Raw genomic sequence first — 16,332 nt, 5'->3', positions numbered from 1 at the left:
AATAGTGGGAAATTCTGACTGATGCTAACGTACTGCTTTTTAAGAGCAACATATGATTTTTTTTTTTGAGAGAGTATAATACACAAAAGATAAGTGCACTCAAATAAGGGATTGGGGAAAGAGAGAATTACAATTAGAGGAAGCCCAACAAAAATAACAGGTTACATACATGGCTAGCCAACATGTACAACAACAGATTATATGCAGCCCCTGCCCAGGCAGTCTTAGTGACCACTCCGGTTGCTTTGATTATTTGCGAACTTAATGGAAAAATCAGATATAATCTTGGAACATATTGAAGCAGAACAATTACTGCAAGGGCATTGTTGTTATGATCAAGTTGGGACCTTCTTGTTGCTGGTATAATAAACCAGATCACCATCTGCATAAATAATTTCAATCAGTTGTGCTTTGAGTTTATCACTTGGAAAGTTTTTGGAGCAAAACAAGAAAAACAAAATCATGATAAACTTTAGATAAAAAATGGCAATCATACATCTCATTGTTGAAACAAAGAAACCATACCCACTTCATAGCTTGCCACGATACGGGAAGAGGAAATTTTAGCTATGGTAATCTAATGTGGATACATTTCAAATGTTAATTCCCTTTTTAAAACTTCATGCCTACCAATGAAGAAAATTAAGAACATAATAGATTTTTACAAAGTGAGCATGATCACCATTATTTCATGCAAACATGACAATAAGTTTGAGATTTCATATAGATAGCTACATGACTGGCTCCTAACAGAAAAACCAAGTATGTGGATGGTCCTGAGAACTTGAATGGAATAAAACCATCCAATCAAAGCGACTAAGGCTCCTCTTCAAAATTATGAAGTGCATACAAAAGCAAATATCCAAGGTATGGGGTGATCAATGAGCAAACCCCAGTGGAACCAGTTGGTTCCGTAAAGTTGAAAAGGAAGTGCTGTCAGAGACCTTATCCTTTTCAATTGGCATTATATACTACCAATCTAGGTTGGCTCAACCCAACCAAACCCAGCACATGAACACCCTAAGGAATTGATAGAGTATTGTTCAAAGTTCAAGGAATGTAGTGGTAATGAAATTCCTTCACCATCTGGTTCACAGTTCTACAAGACGGTTAAGGGAATTCAAGGTTTTCCACACCTAGCTCATCCTCAAATCTTTGGCAGCTAGTTTTTCAAATTGTTTGAGCTATCAAGCTGTATCCTGCAAAGGAAATTCTAGGGTAGATCACTTGCTTACATGGTTCTTCAGCACAAGATGTTTGCCTTTTCTGTTTGATAGAATAGGGATTTCCTCTAAATTCTGGGCAACACATGCATGAATCAATTTCAAATTTTTTGAACAGTAGGATTTCTTGTAGGATCAATATAAAGGATTACATTTTCTTGATTTGTTCTCAATGAAGATTTCTCAATAATGAACAGAAAAGGAATCTGATTCTATGTTTTTCAGCCTATTGGGCGGGGCATGGGAGGCAAATAGAACCAGCCAAAGCAAAGGTATATATTGCTATAATTGATTAATAAGAATGTAAGCACCACAAAATTGTTCAGATCAGAACATGTAAAGACATCTTCTCGAGAATTCATCAATCCACAACATAAATACCATAGAGAAAAGCAAAAATTCTGATATTGGAACATAAATACCATAAAGAAAGAATTAAATTATGAAATTAGAACATAATGACCACCAGCATGGGATTCAATCCTTGAGCTATCCTCTACCTCTTATTTAGGTAGGGAGGAAATGGCATTTGATCCGAGGATCATTTGCAAAAGGAAAATGAAAAAACACACACAAAACAGAACCAGCAGCAGCAGCAAAAAAAAGACTGTTTTGTAATAATTTTTTGCTAAGCAATTAACCCATTGGCTAATACAAAACTAATCTCAGAACTCAGATCACCAATTTGTTGAGTCACAACTTTCAAGCATCAATTACTAAAGTAAAACCTGTTCTTTGGGTAGAAACTAAGCATCCAAGGGTATAGGCAAATGTTAATTAGATGTACTTAGGCTTGGCAGCCCAAGACTTTACCATAGTAGCAGACAATGGCCATTGATTTAACCGCCAAAGTCAGAGTAGTTGCTTATCTTCTTCTACACCCGCATCACTGTCATTTTGGCCCCCTTCAACCACTCGTTCCCATCACCTACTTCGAAAAATGTAGGTTAAAACCATATTGATCTCCATAATAATATCATTAAGTAATCAATAGTAGATTGAAATGTGAAAAGAGAAATACCACTAGTTATAAAGTGTGTTGTTTCACATTTAGCTTTGAGTTACCTTTTTTGAATCTTATGCCGTCTAGTATAATGAGGAGGAGGTCTTGCATGTCCTTCGTCAGATGCCTCGGGCCCAGCATTGTGTCCATGTTTGTGCCCCCCTGTCCCACAAGGAGGTGCCTTTGATATGCGTTTCGGCCGACCTTCGCCACCGCAGTAACCCAACGATCTGCTCGGCTGAACATGGGGTAGGTCGATGGGCGAAGACGGGGCGAAGATGTACCGTGGGAGGGTGGCTCCTGCCGCATGTCGAGTGGAGTTGGATCAATACCCGAGTCAAAGGATGGAATGGGTAACAGCTGAGGAAATGACCGTGGAGTAGGTGGACGAATGTCAGACCCAGGACAAGGATGTGGGGTGGGTGTCAGTATGGTGGGGCGAGGAGATGGATGTGGGGTGGGTGAAGGAATGGTGGGGGTAGGGGATGGATGTGGGGTGGATGAAGGGATGGTAGGGCTAGGGGATGGATGTGGGGTGCATGGAGAAGGATCGGGGGTAGGGACAACCCGAGGGCTAGCAACAGGCGGACGAGGGCGACATCCGGCCGGGGTTGTGCTCGTGCTTGGGCCCGTTGGAGTAGGTGCCTCCTCATTCGGGGCCTCAAGAATAGGAGGTTGTACACGTTCAATTGCATGCACTGCCGTTAGGACCTCAGTAATGTCCTTGTGGTCCTCTGTGCCCACTGGGTGACGCCTCAACAAACGGACGTATCCCTCAATCTGCACATGGAAAAACCACACATATTAGTAATGCAATACCAAATCAACAATGCCAATCGATAATAAAATAAATGTTGGTTTAGAATTGGTTGTGCTAGTAATAATTGCAAATTATAGAGAGACCAAGTGCTAAGCAAAAAATGTGATAGTATACTGTTATCTAAACAGTGGTTTCATGCTATTTCAATATGGTAAGATGTAGAAGACATTGAGAAGTTACCAGCAGAGTCACTATAGCACCAGGCCTATCTATGAACCTCCGAGTTATCCTTTTGAACCAGTCATGGTACTCGTGCTGTGGAGGCATATCATCAAGCACTGCTTCACAACGTCGTTAGAGGCGATTACCCCACTCATCGATATGCACAGCATGCTTTCGCGTCCAATCAACACCGACTTTCCCCCTCAAATCAATGCCATGAAGCACAGTGTCGATGTCAACATTGCGAGGAATTTTTTGGATCATCCCAAATTGGCGAACGACACGATCCGGTGTATGTTTTTCTACTAGGTGGAAACATACAAGCGGCACCGTTGCCGTCCACACGGCCCTCCCTGCAACGCACCATGGCGGAAGGTCCTCTAACTCAGCTTCATATGGCTGCCACACCACCTACAACACCAAAAAACAAGTACACAACACGTTAGGTAGCAATGTTTATATTTCAAATCCCCTCAATCCAATATCTTGTTCCTAAACATGTAAAACAATGCATTTTCATACCTGGCTTGGCAACATTGAAGCTATTTGCTCGCGATATCTGTCCCTGAAGATGTGGGCGGGCCTATTTTTCTTGTTTGGGACCCACAACCACCTACAATCAGTTGCAATAGATCAATATCTCGATTATTTCATACAGAGATAATTCCAATGTTATAACTACTAAGATCATCTTATAGATATTTACTTAATTAATAATAACAATAGAATAAGAAACTCGATTATAAAAAACAAAGCACATGCAAGCCACATGACAATCACAAAATTGGAGTATATTAACGTAATCATATATATTGAACCTCTATTTGAAATTTACACAATGTTGACATAAAAAATTGCTAGAAGCCTTTAAAATAAATAAATAAAAGCAAGTTACATTATTATAAGCTTAGGGAATGATCGCATAATGTAGATGACGTGCATGAGGTAAAGACTTACTTCAAGGACAATGGACCACGCACTGGAGGACCATAAGCACCCACTGGCGGACCATGCTCAACTGCGGGGCACAAATAGGGGAACCTGGCCCATGCCCAATACTGGAGTAACAGTAAGCACTCACCAATCTGACTAGTGTCTTCGCTTGCCCTGCATAGCTCTCGGTATAACCATGCAAGGCAAGCACTTCCCCAACTGTACCTTCGTGGGTTACGAAGGTCTTCCAACTGTTGCACCCACATTAGATGCACCCTATCGCCGGATTTGTCCATGAATATTGTGTACCCCAATAGCGCTAGGATGTAGCATCGTGCATACTTATGCAGCTGGTCCTCTTCAGCATTAGGCGGCAATGGATCGGCAACTTGCTCCAAAAGCCGGTTGATGAGAATCCTCTGACCAGTAAGTTGCTTATGGTTGTCTTGGTTTATAGGTTGAAAGCCAAGGAAGTCCCGGCACACATCCACCCAAGTTTTCTGCGTGCTCCCTGTTATAGCGTCACCATCAACAGGAAGCCCAAGAAGAACCTCCACATCCTGTAATGTGATGGTGATCTCACCATGTGGCATGTGGAAGGTGTGAGTCTCGGGCCGCCATCGTTCCACTAAGGCAGTTATCAAACCGTGGTCAATCTCTCTACCCGGGACCCAAAGGAGTCCCTCCAAACCAACTGCCTTGATGATGTTCCTGACTCGGTCGTCCACCATTGGCTCTCGATTGGAGAACTCTGAACTACGGCTACGGCAGGTAATAGATCCTGGATCCTGCATAGGATCGAACCATGGATTAATATATGGGTGGCATATGCATGTACATTGTATAAATTAAATGCATGTACATTAGTTAAATCTTTAGTTTTATGTTTTACCTGCCCATTCCAAATGGCTTCGGACCGATGCTTGAGCTGCTTTGACAACACCGACTGTCAATGGGTCCAGGCTCGTATAGTCAATCCGCCCAGCATTTGCAGCAGCTATACTACACAAAAATGATAAGCAGTTAGTTTGAGAAATGAACACACAATATGCTTATGGAAGTAGGTATAACTAAACAAAACATCATTGATCCCTATCTCGCCAAATTTACTCCCACAACCCTAATCCATAAAAGGACTAATGCTTTGTGGCATAATGCCATAGCTATTTCCCCAAGAGAGCTTGATTGAAAAATCCAAGCTTCCGAAGCCTCAAACCCCCTCAATCCCATGTACCTTAAATTGTGTTGTAGAGCTAAGTGTGTCTCCTCGCTCCATTCAGCTAATGAAATTACCTTTCATCCCCTAGGCCACTCAACAACAAGTCTCCTTAAAGCCCTCCTAACATTTTACAAGAGAAACACAAGCGAAAAGAAAGTGAATTTATGAAATCCACAATAGATCAGTAGATGCAAAAGTACAAGACCACTGGAACAAAGATCTTAAAACATGGAGTTGTTCAGTTCAACTTCAACAATAATAAAAACTTAAGTCCAAAACCCTCTTAGGCAACATGCATTGGACCCGAAAACAATAAAAACTAAAGACCATGGGTTCGTTTGGTTAAGCACTTTAAGAGCTTAAAAAAGCATTTTCAAGGAGCGTTTGTTGTTTCTTGAAATAATCAGCAACCCAGTTTCATTTTCCTACAGTCACGGATACAAGTTTCACATTATGTTATCACTCATAAATGCACAAGACAAATGAATGCATCCAAAATCATCAAATTTTGATGTTTTACTTTCCAAAAGAGCTCAACATCAAGTATGTCAAGGAATAAGAAATTGTTGAATGATATTAAAACTCCAAGCATAACTACTGAAAAATTAGTGCGTACATTTTTAAATCATATCAACAGTCAACACCAAATTAAGCTCAAGACCTCACCATATGTTATATACATACTAATTCGGTGATCAATCCTATTAAATATCATTACGATTTAATGGTGTCAACCCATTGAATTTAGATCAAAATATTCATACTTATAACAGTAGAATAATAACTATCTCACATAAGCTAAACAATGGCTATCAACGTCACATTTTCAACAGTGTCAGCCATCAGTATCAGATGGTCAGATCTTCATGCCTCAAATTAGATATTTGTCAAATTCTTGTACTATGAGCTACAAAGAAGAGGAGCGAAACTCTAGTTATAAGATATCAAAGTGACCAATTTTTTCCCATTTGAGCTCTAAATGGGTGATCACCGTTGGCACCGTCTACTTAAACTTCTCTCATAGATGCGTTATTGTTTCACATGGGCATAATGGCCCATCTATTCAAGAAAAACTTTGCTTAACATTGCATCATCAAGGAAAAGGCCAAATTACAGCTAACACATCTATGCTAACACATTATGTGATGCATGCTAGATGTAACTAAAAACCACCAATGGGATCAAATATTAAAAGCAAGTGCAAATATTAAAAAATGTAGTTGGTGCTGTAGGAAACATGTTCTCCCCACATTTGGGAGATAATTATTTTTATCGAAAATTTAATAAAGATCCCTAACCATTTAGATGTATTCAACTACTGATTAGTCAATTAATGCTAGCACGCCAATACCCTGAGTATTCACCAAAATCCTAATGGGTTTCAAAGCACAAGAATGATTCAAGTAGAAGAGTGAGTCGCTTGTACAAAGATTAAAAATCACTACTCTAAGATGCAATAGCACAAACACAATATTATGGAATAGCAATAGCACAATTGAATAACAAAAACACCCAAAATCCCAAACCAAACACACACACAGAAAATACCCATTCTAATAAACCTAGATTCAACGCAGCAAAAAACATAGCAAACTTCTAGCAATTTCGGAATAATCCATGAACAAAGAAAAAAGTTATATACATTCACTTACCTTACAAGTTGTTCTCTGTGAGCAAGAGGGAGGCAGTGGAGGCGCAGAGCAAGGTTTTCTCAGATCGCGTAGACTGAAGGAGGGTGAGTGAGTGAGAGTGGAGAGGGTGAGCAAGTGAGACTGAGTGAGGTTCGGTTTAGCTTTGAGAGATCGCGTAGACTGAAGGAGGGTGAGTGAGTGAGAGTGGAGAGGGTGAGCGAGTGAGACTGAGTGAGGTTCGGTGTGTAAGAGTGAGGGTGGGTGAGAGGAAGAGTGAGAGTGTCAGGGTCTGGATGCATGTGAGAGGAAGAGTGAGAGCGTGAGGGTCTGGTGCGTTAGAGAGAGGGGAGAGTATCAGTGTGAGAGGCGTTAAGTTTGAAAAAGCCCCAAACTAAAATCGAGTCTGTAAGACTCGGTTTCAGTTTCCTCTTTTACCACGTGGATCAACCACGTCATACCGAGATGGCCACGTCATATAAATCGAGTCTTAGAGACTCAATTTCCAGGTGGAGGCCACGTGGCAAAAAGTCCACATCAACCTGCAAAAACCGAGCCTCAAAGACTCGATTTATGGGCTAAAATCGAGCCTCTAAGACTCGAGATGTTATTATGTTATATAGTTTCGGAACCGGGCCTGCTAACTATATAGTTGGGAATTGAGGGTTATTTTACTATTTTCTCCGCCTTGAAATGGATGGGAGCTCTTATAAGAGATTTATGAAATCCAGCATGGCATGCATGCACAGAACGTCCGTCCAAAGTAGAAGTAGGATTTAGCTGCCGACGAACATTATAAGCACCTTCACCGCAATCGAAACCGAAGAAAACAGCACAGTAGCAAAGCCGCAGTAGGGCGCAAATAAAAGGGAAAAACGGAATCCGGTGAATGGAACTGATGTCTATCCATGGAGTGGGATGAGGACAGACAGGCTAAAGGTTTGGCTGCAAGGCCAAGACATAGATCGAGATCTAGATTGAAGCCCCGCTGGGGTCGAGGCCAAGAACGAGACCGATACTACTATAAGAATTGATTCCTTTATGCATAAAGGATAGTCCCTTAATGAGCTCTAAGGCAATATTATCTCCCTCCTCTGGTGGTTGTGACTAACTCAATGAATATGATTAATCACTCCTCATCGGTGACAACCTAACACACTTGAATCCGTGTCCTGTGTATCGCCTTGTGCAGAAAACAATTTATCTCCTCTGGCAACTGATACCGGGCAGCAATCGGGAAGCATCAAAAACCTCTCTCTACCCTCTTCTAGCTTATAGTTCCAACTTCGACTATCGAATCGACTCTTGGCCTATCGGATGACTACCTAGCGTGCAAGCTTGAATCCTGTTATCTTAACTGAGAAGTAGGGGTCATTAGGGAATGCTCTTCAAGTTCTATTTTACTCTCTCTCTCTCTCTCTCTCTCTCTCTTCATAGCTGGAAGATTTCTGCAGTTTTCATTATTTTTGCCTTGAAGTATACTGAATACACAGTGCCTCTTCATAGGTTACCATCTTTGTGGGAGTTAATTTTACAAACATCTATAGCTGATGTGCAAATTCAATAGGTGTTATACCATGTACTCTATCATTTGTTATTGATGGAAAATCTGAATCTGACCATTTAGTCCTGATTCCCCAGGCCAATTTAAGAACTCCTCAGACATGAGGACAATTTGCTGAATACACAGTGTGTGTGATTTGGATTACCACGTCAAAATGTTACTCTTAGGTATGGGGGGACACATGTTTGTGCTAAATTTCTGTCTTGTTGATTTATTCATACAGCATTTTTGTGTTTTATAAAAGTTCCAATGCAAGCTTCTTTTGTCATAGATAAAGATGACTAGTTTTGTGTGTACGCGTGCAGGTGTATGATTTTTTTTTTTTCCTTTTCTTGGGGAAGATGATTAGTTCTTGATGCTTTTTCTATCTTTTTTCTTGTCTTTTCTTTACTGGCAGACCTATGTGGAGGATATGCAGATGATACTCACAGATAAAAATTGGAATGTTCAAACTACAGTTTTCTGGGGCCAAAGAGATCGCTGGTTGAACTATGATGGAGTTGAAGATTTCTGCAAGGATTCAAACCATAAGCTTGTAGAACTACCAATGGTACAAAAATATTCTCTTATGCATGTGTATGGATTGAGAAACTTAGTTTACCATTTAGAAAAATAAAACCAAAACAAAATAAAGGCTATAGTATCAAAGAATTAACAGCTACAATCTTGTGAGTTTTCAAGTGCACATTCCAAATTCATATCATTTACTGAGCATTGTCACTCATTAAGCTCATTCTCTGCAACAATATTTTCCTCTATAGTTTCCATTTCAATTTTGTTCTCTTTTCCAGCACTGTGAATAGATTTTATAAGCATTATGCTGGATCCTCCAACAGTTGTATAGAATTGATTCTTATGGACCTGAGTTTATAGTACCAATACCTAACCTCCCTCATATCATTCTATACATTTATTAGTATGATAAGTCATGTTTGATTTTGGGCTTGAGGGGGTGGAATAGAAATTTTTGGGCTTTTTTCATTGTTGCTCATTTAGAAGCTTGCATCCTAAACCAAATCACAACCTCCAAAAATTTCAGCTACCTTTTGGGATCATTTTTGAAAACTCCATTTACAAAATATTTTTGACTTCCCTTTATTTTGGTTCTCTTCATGTTCCCTTCATATCTGTTTGAAGTAGTTGTCATTACTGTGGTCCTAAGGCTTTTTGACAGTCCTTAATTGTTTTCCTGAACTATTGTGCATATTTGTTTAGTCACGCTTCTCTGCTAGTAAACTTATTGCCATATCCTTTTAGTGGTCCTTTGTAATAGATTTGTATATTTATTTTGCATCTATGCTATAATAAAATGGTTGCCAGAAAGTACGAAACTGATCATCATTGCCATATATTTTCAGTTGTTAAGTTTCTTACTATTGTAGAAAACATACAGTTTAATGTTATGCTCTGTAGGCAGGACATCATGTACAAGAAGATCGTGGTGAAGAACTTGGACAACTCATTTCTAAGATTATCAGCAAAAGGAGCCAAATTTGATGATACAAAAATGTTGCTTGAGTAAGCAGTGCTCAGCATTCAGTAAATATTATTTTGCATTTTACAATCCATCCAGTATATTCTTTACAACAACAACAATAAAGCCTTAGTCACAAAATTTTTAGGCTCAGCTACAATCCTCAACAGATTAGTTAGGATCTGTCACACGTATTTTCTTCCTCAACTCTATTCTAACTGAAGTTGTACTCTTTGTTACTTCCTTAATTACATGTCAGTTTTTAGGACTTCTACTGATGTTAATTTTAGTTTGCCTCTACTTCTTTAATTCAGTATATTTTTTGAAAGGTAAAAAATGGCATATTCATCAAAGATTGAGCATCCATGTGTTAAAAAATCACTAAAAATTTGGAGAGAGAGAGAAGAAATGGCATTCCATAAAATGGAGGTTGACATGTAGTATTTACGCTTTGATTAGGACAAGTGTTGTGGGAAAACGGAATTTAATGTACTATGAAGATTTTTCTAGTAGTCAGTTTCTCGAGTGTGAACAGTTAATTAGATTGTTGTAGGTGTTATAGTCAGCTGCATTCCTCTTCTGTCCAAAATAAAATAAAATACATAAAATCTGCATAATATTAGTAAACATAAATTATATACTGACCCCTTGGAGACTCGGAGCTGAAGGAGGGCCCAAGTGATATCTTCAAAAAATGCTCTTTCAAGAAATATGAGATCAATTGTAAACATACTTTAGTTAGGGTATTTATCTCTATTTATGGTATCTCTATAATATATAGACATTGCACCAAAATGGAAAATTATATAAGGATGCATTTGGAATTAAAAGATGAATTTGAGAAATTTATATAAAGTTCAAAATGACAAGATTTAAATGAACGAGAATTCACTCCCATTAATTCAAATTTTCAAAATTTGTATGAGTATCTTAAAATCTGCACCAATTTAAATTGTCATTGTGGTGATAGTGATAGTGTTAGTAAGGTATCATGGTGTTTGTAGTGATGGTAATATGGTGTTATGGTGGTGGTGGAGGTCATGGTAGTGATTGTAGTAGAGACAGTGTTGATAATGGCAGTGGTGGCAGTAGTCGCAAAAAAGGGTGGCCGTGGGGGTGAGTGATGATTGTGGTTTAGTGCACACTGGTGGCAGTGACAATGACAATGGCAATGGCAATGGCAGTGGTGGCGTTGGTGCTACTGGCAATGATGATGATGTTAGTGCTATCAATAATGATGGTGATAGCAGCAGCAGCAATGGTAGTGATGACAATGTAAAGAGCAATGGTGGGTTGTATGGGATGGCAATGTTGGTAAAATGTTTGTGAAATGACAGCTTCTTTCTTTCTTGATATGAACTTGGGATTTGGATGCTTGAAAATCCAAAATTCATAATTTTATGGAATTTTGAATTGAAAGACTTGCAATTTCATTACAAACCCTTGTTATAAAAGGTCATTAAGATTGACTAATACTGTCGTAAAACAATAATGCACTATAAACAAAACTGTTTTGGTTTTCATTCTTGCAAACTTGAGAATTTTGTGTATTTATTCAAATTCTCACAAATAATGAATAGTGAAATTACAATATAATGATCACAGGACTAATAAGTAATGGTAAGGTAGAGAAGTCAGCGAAAAAAAGGCAAAAAAGGAGGGGAAATGTTGGAGGAAGTGTAACTAATACGGTGGGAAATAATATGGAGAAGAAAAGCAAAAAAGGAGACAGAATGAGTTGGAAATAGGTGGCTGACGTGGCACAATGCATAGCAAAATTAATTATTAAGCTTACATTAATATATATTGTACAGATATTCTCGTTGTTTTTTTCCTTCTTTCTTTTTCTCTGGGGTTTTCTATTGTATCCTTTCCATTTGCAGGGCTGTGTTCCTTTGTGCTTTAAATGACTTGTTACATGCCAGAAAGTATGCTCAGTTTGTGGTTGTATTTATGGTTGAAGGTATATTTTGTACTATATAGCTTCATTTTTTTTTCTCCCTCCGAAGACCACTCCGGATCTTTGTTGGGAGCTTGTCCAATTCCAGGACACATACATTTTGCAAGGTATTTTCTGGTACCTTTCCCGTTTAGAATAGTTAGAAGAAAGTATGCGTTTATTTTTTTACCTTTTTTTTTAACCTGTATTATGGTTGTAGTAATTTTTGTTATAAAATTAATATAATTCAACTTTGTGAACTTTTAGGTGATTATGATTTAAAGGTCATGCGCTAGGAGTACTATATTGGCCAGCAGAAAGTGGTATATTTAGCTTTTATTTTAAATTTTTACGTGTTTATTCAATTTTCTTTCTTTCATAAATGTTAATAAAATGCATAACTGAATACCATGAGCTGTCTCAAGTTTTAGTTTTTCACTAAGGAGTTCTTGTTAGTGCAATTCTAGGTTAATTTATTCAAGCATAGGTAGGAAAAAAGTAGGAGCTGTGCATGTGGAACAATCTTTTTCTTGCTACGCGAAATGTTGTTGGGAGTTTGAAATATGATAAATTCTTGTGGCATGATGGTATAGCTAATCAGGATTTGGAGTAGCGGCTTGTGAAATTATGTATCTAAAGATATTTTAGTCAAATGTTTGCCCTAGAAGTTCAAAATGGCTCAATTTCTTTTTATATCATTTACTTGAAGCTTTCTAAATGGAGCTCTTTTTCATATTTTCTGCAGTTTTAGTTAGTGGATCAAAGGGTAATCTTGAAAAAACTGGGAGATTGACTGTATTTAAAAATTATTTAAATTGATTTAGGGAAATGGGTTTTGATAAATAAAAGTTAGGAATTGAAAGGTAAGCATTCATGACTGGTTCAGCTTGGGTGCGTTTTAGGGGCTTTACCTTGATTTTTGTTTACCTATCATGTGGTTCTACAACAATCACTAAAGGCGTGGGTGTTGTAGCGCCCTCTTGAAATATTTTGGCATTTCTTAAGTCAAAGAAGACAATAGACACCAACACAGAAGTCCAAAATGCTTAGGTGAAGGAATTCACACATGCTTTTTGATGACAACACTGTTTCATGACTGGAAGTTTAATGATATGGCCCAAGGTGGCTTCTCATAAATAAATATTAAAGAAAGAAAAGAAGAAGAAAAGTTCTAAAAAAAAAAAAGGGAAGAGTTGGAGATGTGTGGGGAGCGGGAGTGGGAGGCGTAAGTAATAGTTCTTGGCTTTTCACTCTTTTTGTATTTACTATTTCACTTTCTCAACTCAATTTATATATTAGTGCTAATAAAATTTGTTATTTTGGAGAAATTACTTAAAATCCATTATATGGTATTATAAACATAGGAAGCAATTGTTTGAGCTGGCTTATTTATTAATTGTATGAATTCCGTACTTAACCAGTTCTGGCTAACTTGAAATTTTATTGTGTTCTTGGTACTCAGCACTATTAACTTCTGCATGAATAATAATAGTGTTAAACAACTGAAGAGTTGGAATTATCTGCATGTATCAAATCCTAGGTATATTACATGTGTAACTTATTTTGGCAGTTCTTAAATCAACTTATCAATCAACTGGGAAGGTATCAGTTCTTAAAATAGCTTGTCAGCTGGAAAAGAAGAACATGCTTGGAGCATATTCATTGGTTAAGGTTATTGAGTCAGAACTGCAGGCCTATGTCTCAGCAACCAAAGGCCAAGTGGTACATATTAATTTTTTTCCCTTTTTTGGGTTTTGTTCTCTCTCTCTCTCTCTCACATATCATTCTTTTGTTTTTGGTATGTATGTATATATGTATATATATGTGTGTGTGTCTATATATATATATATATATATATATATATATATATATGATCTCAATTGTCATGCACAGCCATTGCCTCAACATGCTGAGATAGGTAGACACTAACACAGAAACATACTCTTCGAAGTATAAAAGACTTTATTTTGTTCTTCTGGATGCGGTTGACTAGGAGATCAAAAGGAAAATGTAAAATACTCGTGCGTGCAAGTGTCCTACCCTGTGCCATTGGGCACCCATGAAAGCCATGTCTTGGAGGCCACACTTGAAAATAGGTTTTTCCACCATGTTCGTTGAGAATAACTACATATTTGGTATCTAATAAAATATGCAAATGCAATAGGGAAAGTTTCGGGGAATCAGCCTCTCCAAAAAGATTTGGGGGTATAAGGCTGACTACCAATTACCTCGCAAACCTTGCAAAAGTGCAATTTTGTGCACCAGAGTATGACCAGTTGTTGTAATGTAGGGGAAGTTTACGGATTGAATTTCTATTTTTTCTTCTTGGCTGGTTGTTTTGGATTGGAGTCTAGAATGACGAATTGAGTTTAGTTTGATTATAGATATGATCTGGGCATCATAACTCGTGTTCTCCTGTTACACCTAATTTGGCCTAGTATGCCTTATAGTTTTCAGCTCTCAGACACCCACCAGGCCAACTTTATTGTGGGATATTGGTGATTATTGTATTTGTGGCTTTAATTTAATCATACTTTAGGGACTTGAGAAGCCATGAGATGCTAATGTACCACTATGCTAATGGACTAAAGCAGTTTCTCCATTATGCGTACGCGTAAGAAGTATGTTTTCTCCATTCCTATTTGCTTTACTTTCAGACAAAACATCAAAAAATGAACCAAAGGCTCCAATTCTAAGTTTTTCTGAACGGGTCCAATGAACACGTAATGTACACAGTTGAAAAATCCAAATTATTTGCTACTGTTGCATTGCAGTCCACTACAATGTGAGAATTCTAAGAGCAACTTTCAACAACATATCTCCACACCAAGGGTCATGCCAAATCAAATCAAATTCAAGATCCATCTCCTACCTCATATCGAAAAAATTTAGAGAACAAACCCTATCCACCCCCTACATATGTCCATGCTCCAACACTACAAGAACCCACTAGTAACTCTGAACACCATTGCCCCATTCAATACCGTAACTCCCTATCTGTGACACTAATGTGTGGGGTGGTGGGCTTTTCCATTGAATGAGTGTTTTCTTTTTGGGCTATGGTGGGTCTAGTCCGATGAATTTGTGAGTAGTGACACTAATGTGTGGTGTGGTGGGCTTTTTCAATGAATGAGTGTTTTCTTTTTGGGTCATGGTGGGTCTTGTCCGGTGAATTTGTGAGAATGATGAGTTTTTATGTGATAAATTCAGTGTTTGGCATAACATTAACTCTGTGTTTGTTTCGAATGAAAATATTTTACACATTTTACATATTTGTTTTGTTATAAAATCTGGTCAATTGTTAAATATTTTCTAATCGGGGTTTTTTTCTTTTTTCCCTTAGCCCTGTATATCTGGGTTTGTTTTATACAAATCCCCACTGCACCTGTCATACAAAAATTCTGGAGATCTCCACCGGTCCTTGCAAATTTGGGTTTTTTTTTTTGCTTGTTTGCAAATCTGTGTTTTTGGCTTTTTGCAGATCTGTTTTTTTTGGTTGCAAATCTGTCTCTTTTATAACTAATTTGAGTTTGGGTGGTTTGATTCATGGCTGTGTTTCTTATTAAAATTTGAGAATTTTAGCTTAGATTGGTGAGAATTTTGAGTTTTGGCTGTTTCTAATTGAAGAATTTAAAAGGAAAAAAAAAATTACCATGAAATAGACAGTTGCAAATGAATTTAAACACCGTAAAATGAAAATATTTTTTATAAAATATTTTACATCGAAATAAATGAAGAGTAAGTCATACATGAGCAAGGCTACATATAGGAAAAAAAAATGCACAATATTTTTCACACTAATTGAATTGGTAAGATTTTATAAGTTCTCATTTAGCTTAAATATTGACATAACTTTTTTACTTATTATTAACAATCTGCCATATCATTATATATAAAATTTTGTTAATTTTTAGCGTCTATAGACTTTCTCGATGATAAATTTGCAAATTAAACAAAAGAGTAATTTTAATTCTGTAGTACAACGTAAAAAATTACAACTTTTGCCACATAATTTTGTGATTTGTTGGAATCCACCACTTTTTTTCTACATCTGGCATGTGAACAATTGTGCCAAAAATTGTGGTGTTCCACCTCCTAGAAATTTTGTATAAGGAAAACGTGAGTTGAAGACACGAGTTCTGAAACGTGGCTTAGGAGTAGAATTACCTGTTTCCTATTTTCAATTCTTAAAGGCCAATAAAAGCAGACAGAGAAAACAATTTGAAAACACACAATTAATAAACTCGCACCCAAGTTCAGATCCCACCGTCAGCAAAACACAAAATTTCAACGATTTGTCTCTCTCATTCTCTCTCACAGAAGGGGCTGTTCTTTCCACTCTAAGAGAAGAGGACCAACTAATTGCA

General features: G+C 37.7%; 1 protein-coding gene across 2 annotated transcripts in view; it reads left to right on the top strand.

Moving 5' to 3' along the window:
• LOC142619223 (uncharacterized) overlaps positions 1 to 13,681 on the top strand; it is a 34,345-nt gene extending 20,664 nt beyond the window's left edge. The window contains exons 2-5 of one of the 2 annotated variants that reach the window (XR_012841463.1): positions 8,950 to 9,102; positions 9,966 to 10,070; positions 12,233 to 12,288; positions 13,536 to 13,681. Coding sequence is in view for 1 of the 2 variants with exons in the window: in XM_075792292.1 (XP_075648407.1) it covers positions 8,950 to 9,102; positions 9,966 to 10,049 (237 nt within the window). In the remaining variant the exon portion in view is untranslated. Of the gene's footprint in view, positions 1 to 8,949; positions 9,103 to 9,965; positions 10,318 to 12,232; positions 12,289 to 13,535 lie in introns of those variants that run through there. The other variant, XM_075792292.1, reaches the window with a different exon arrangement.
• The last annotated feature ends 2,651 nt before the right edge of the window (positions 13,682 to 16,332 follow it).

This window comes from Castanea sativa, chromosome 12 (assembly GCF_040712315.1).
Source record: "Castanea sativa cultivar Marrone di Chiusa Pesio chromosome 12, ASM4071231v1".
Classification (NCBI taxonomy): domain Eukaryota; kingdom Viridiplantae; phylum Streptophyta; class Magnoliopsida; order Fagales; family Fagaceae; genus Castanea; species Castanea sativa.
This window is presented reverse-complemented; position numbering and strand designations above follow the sequence as displayed.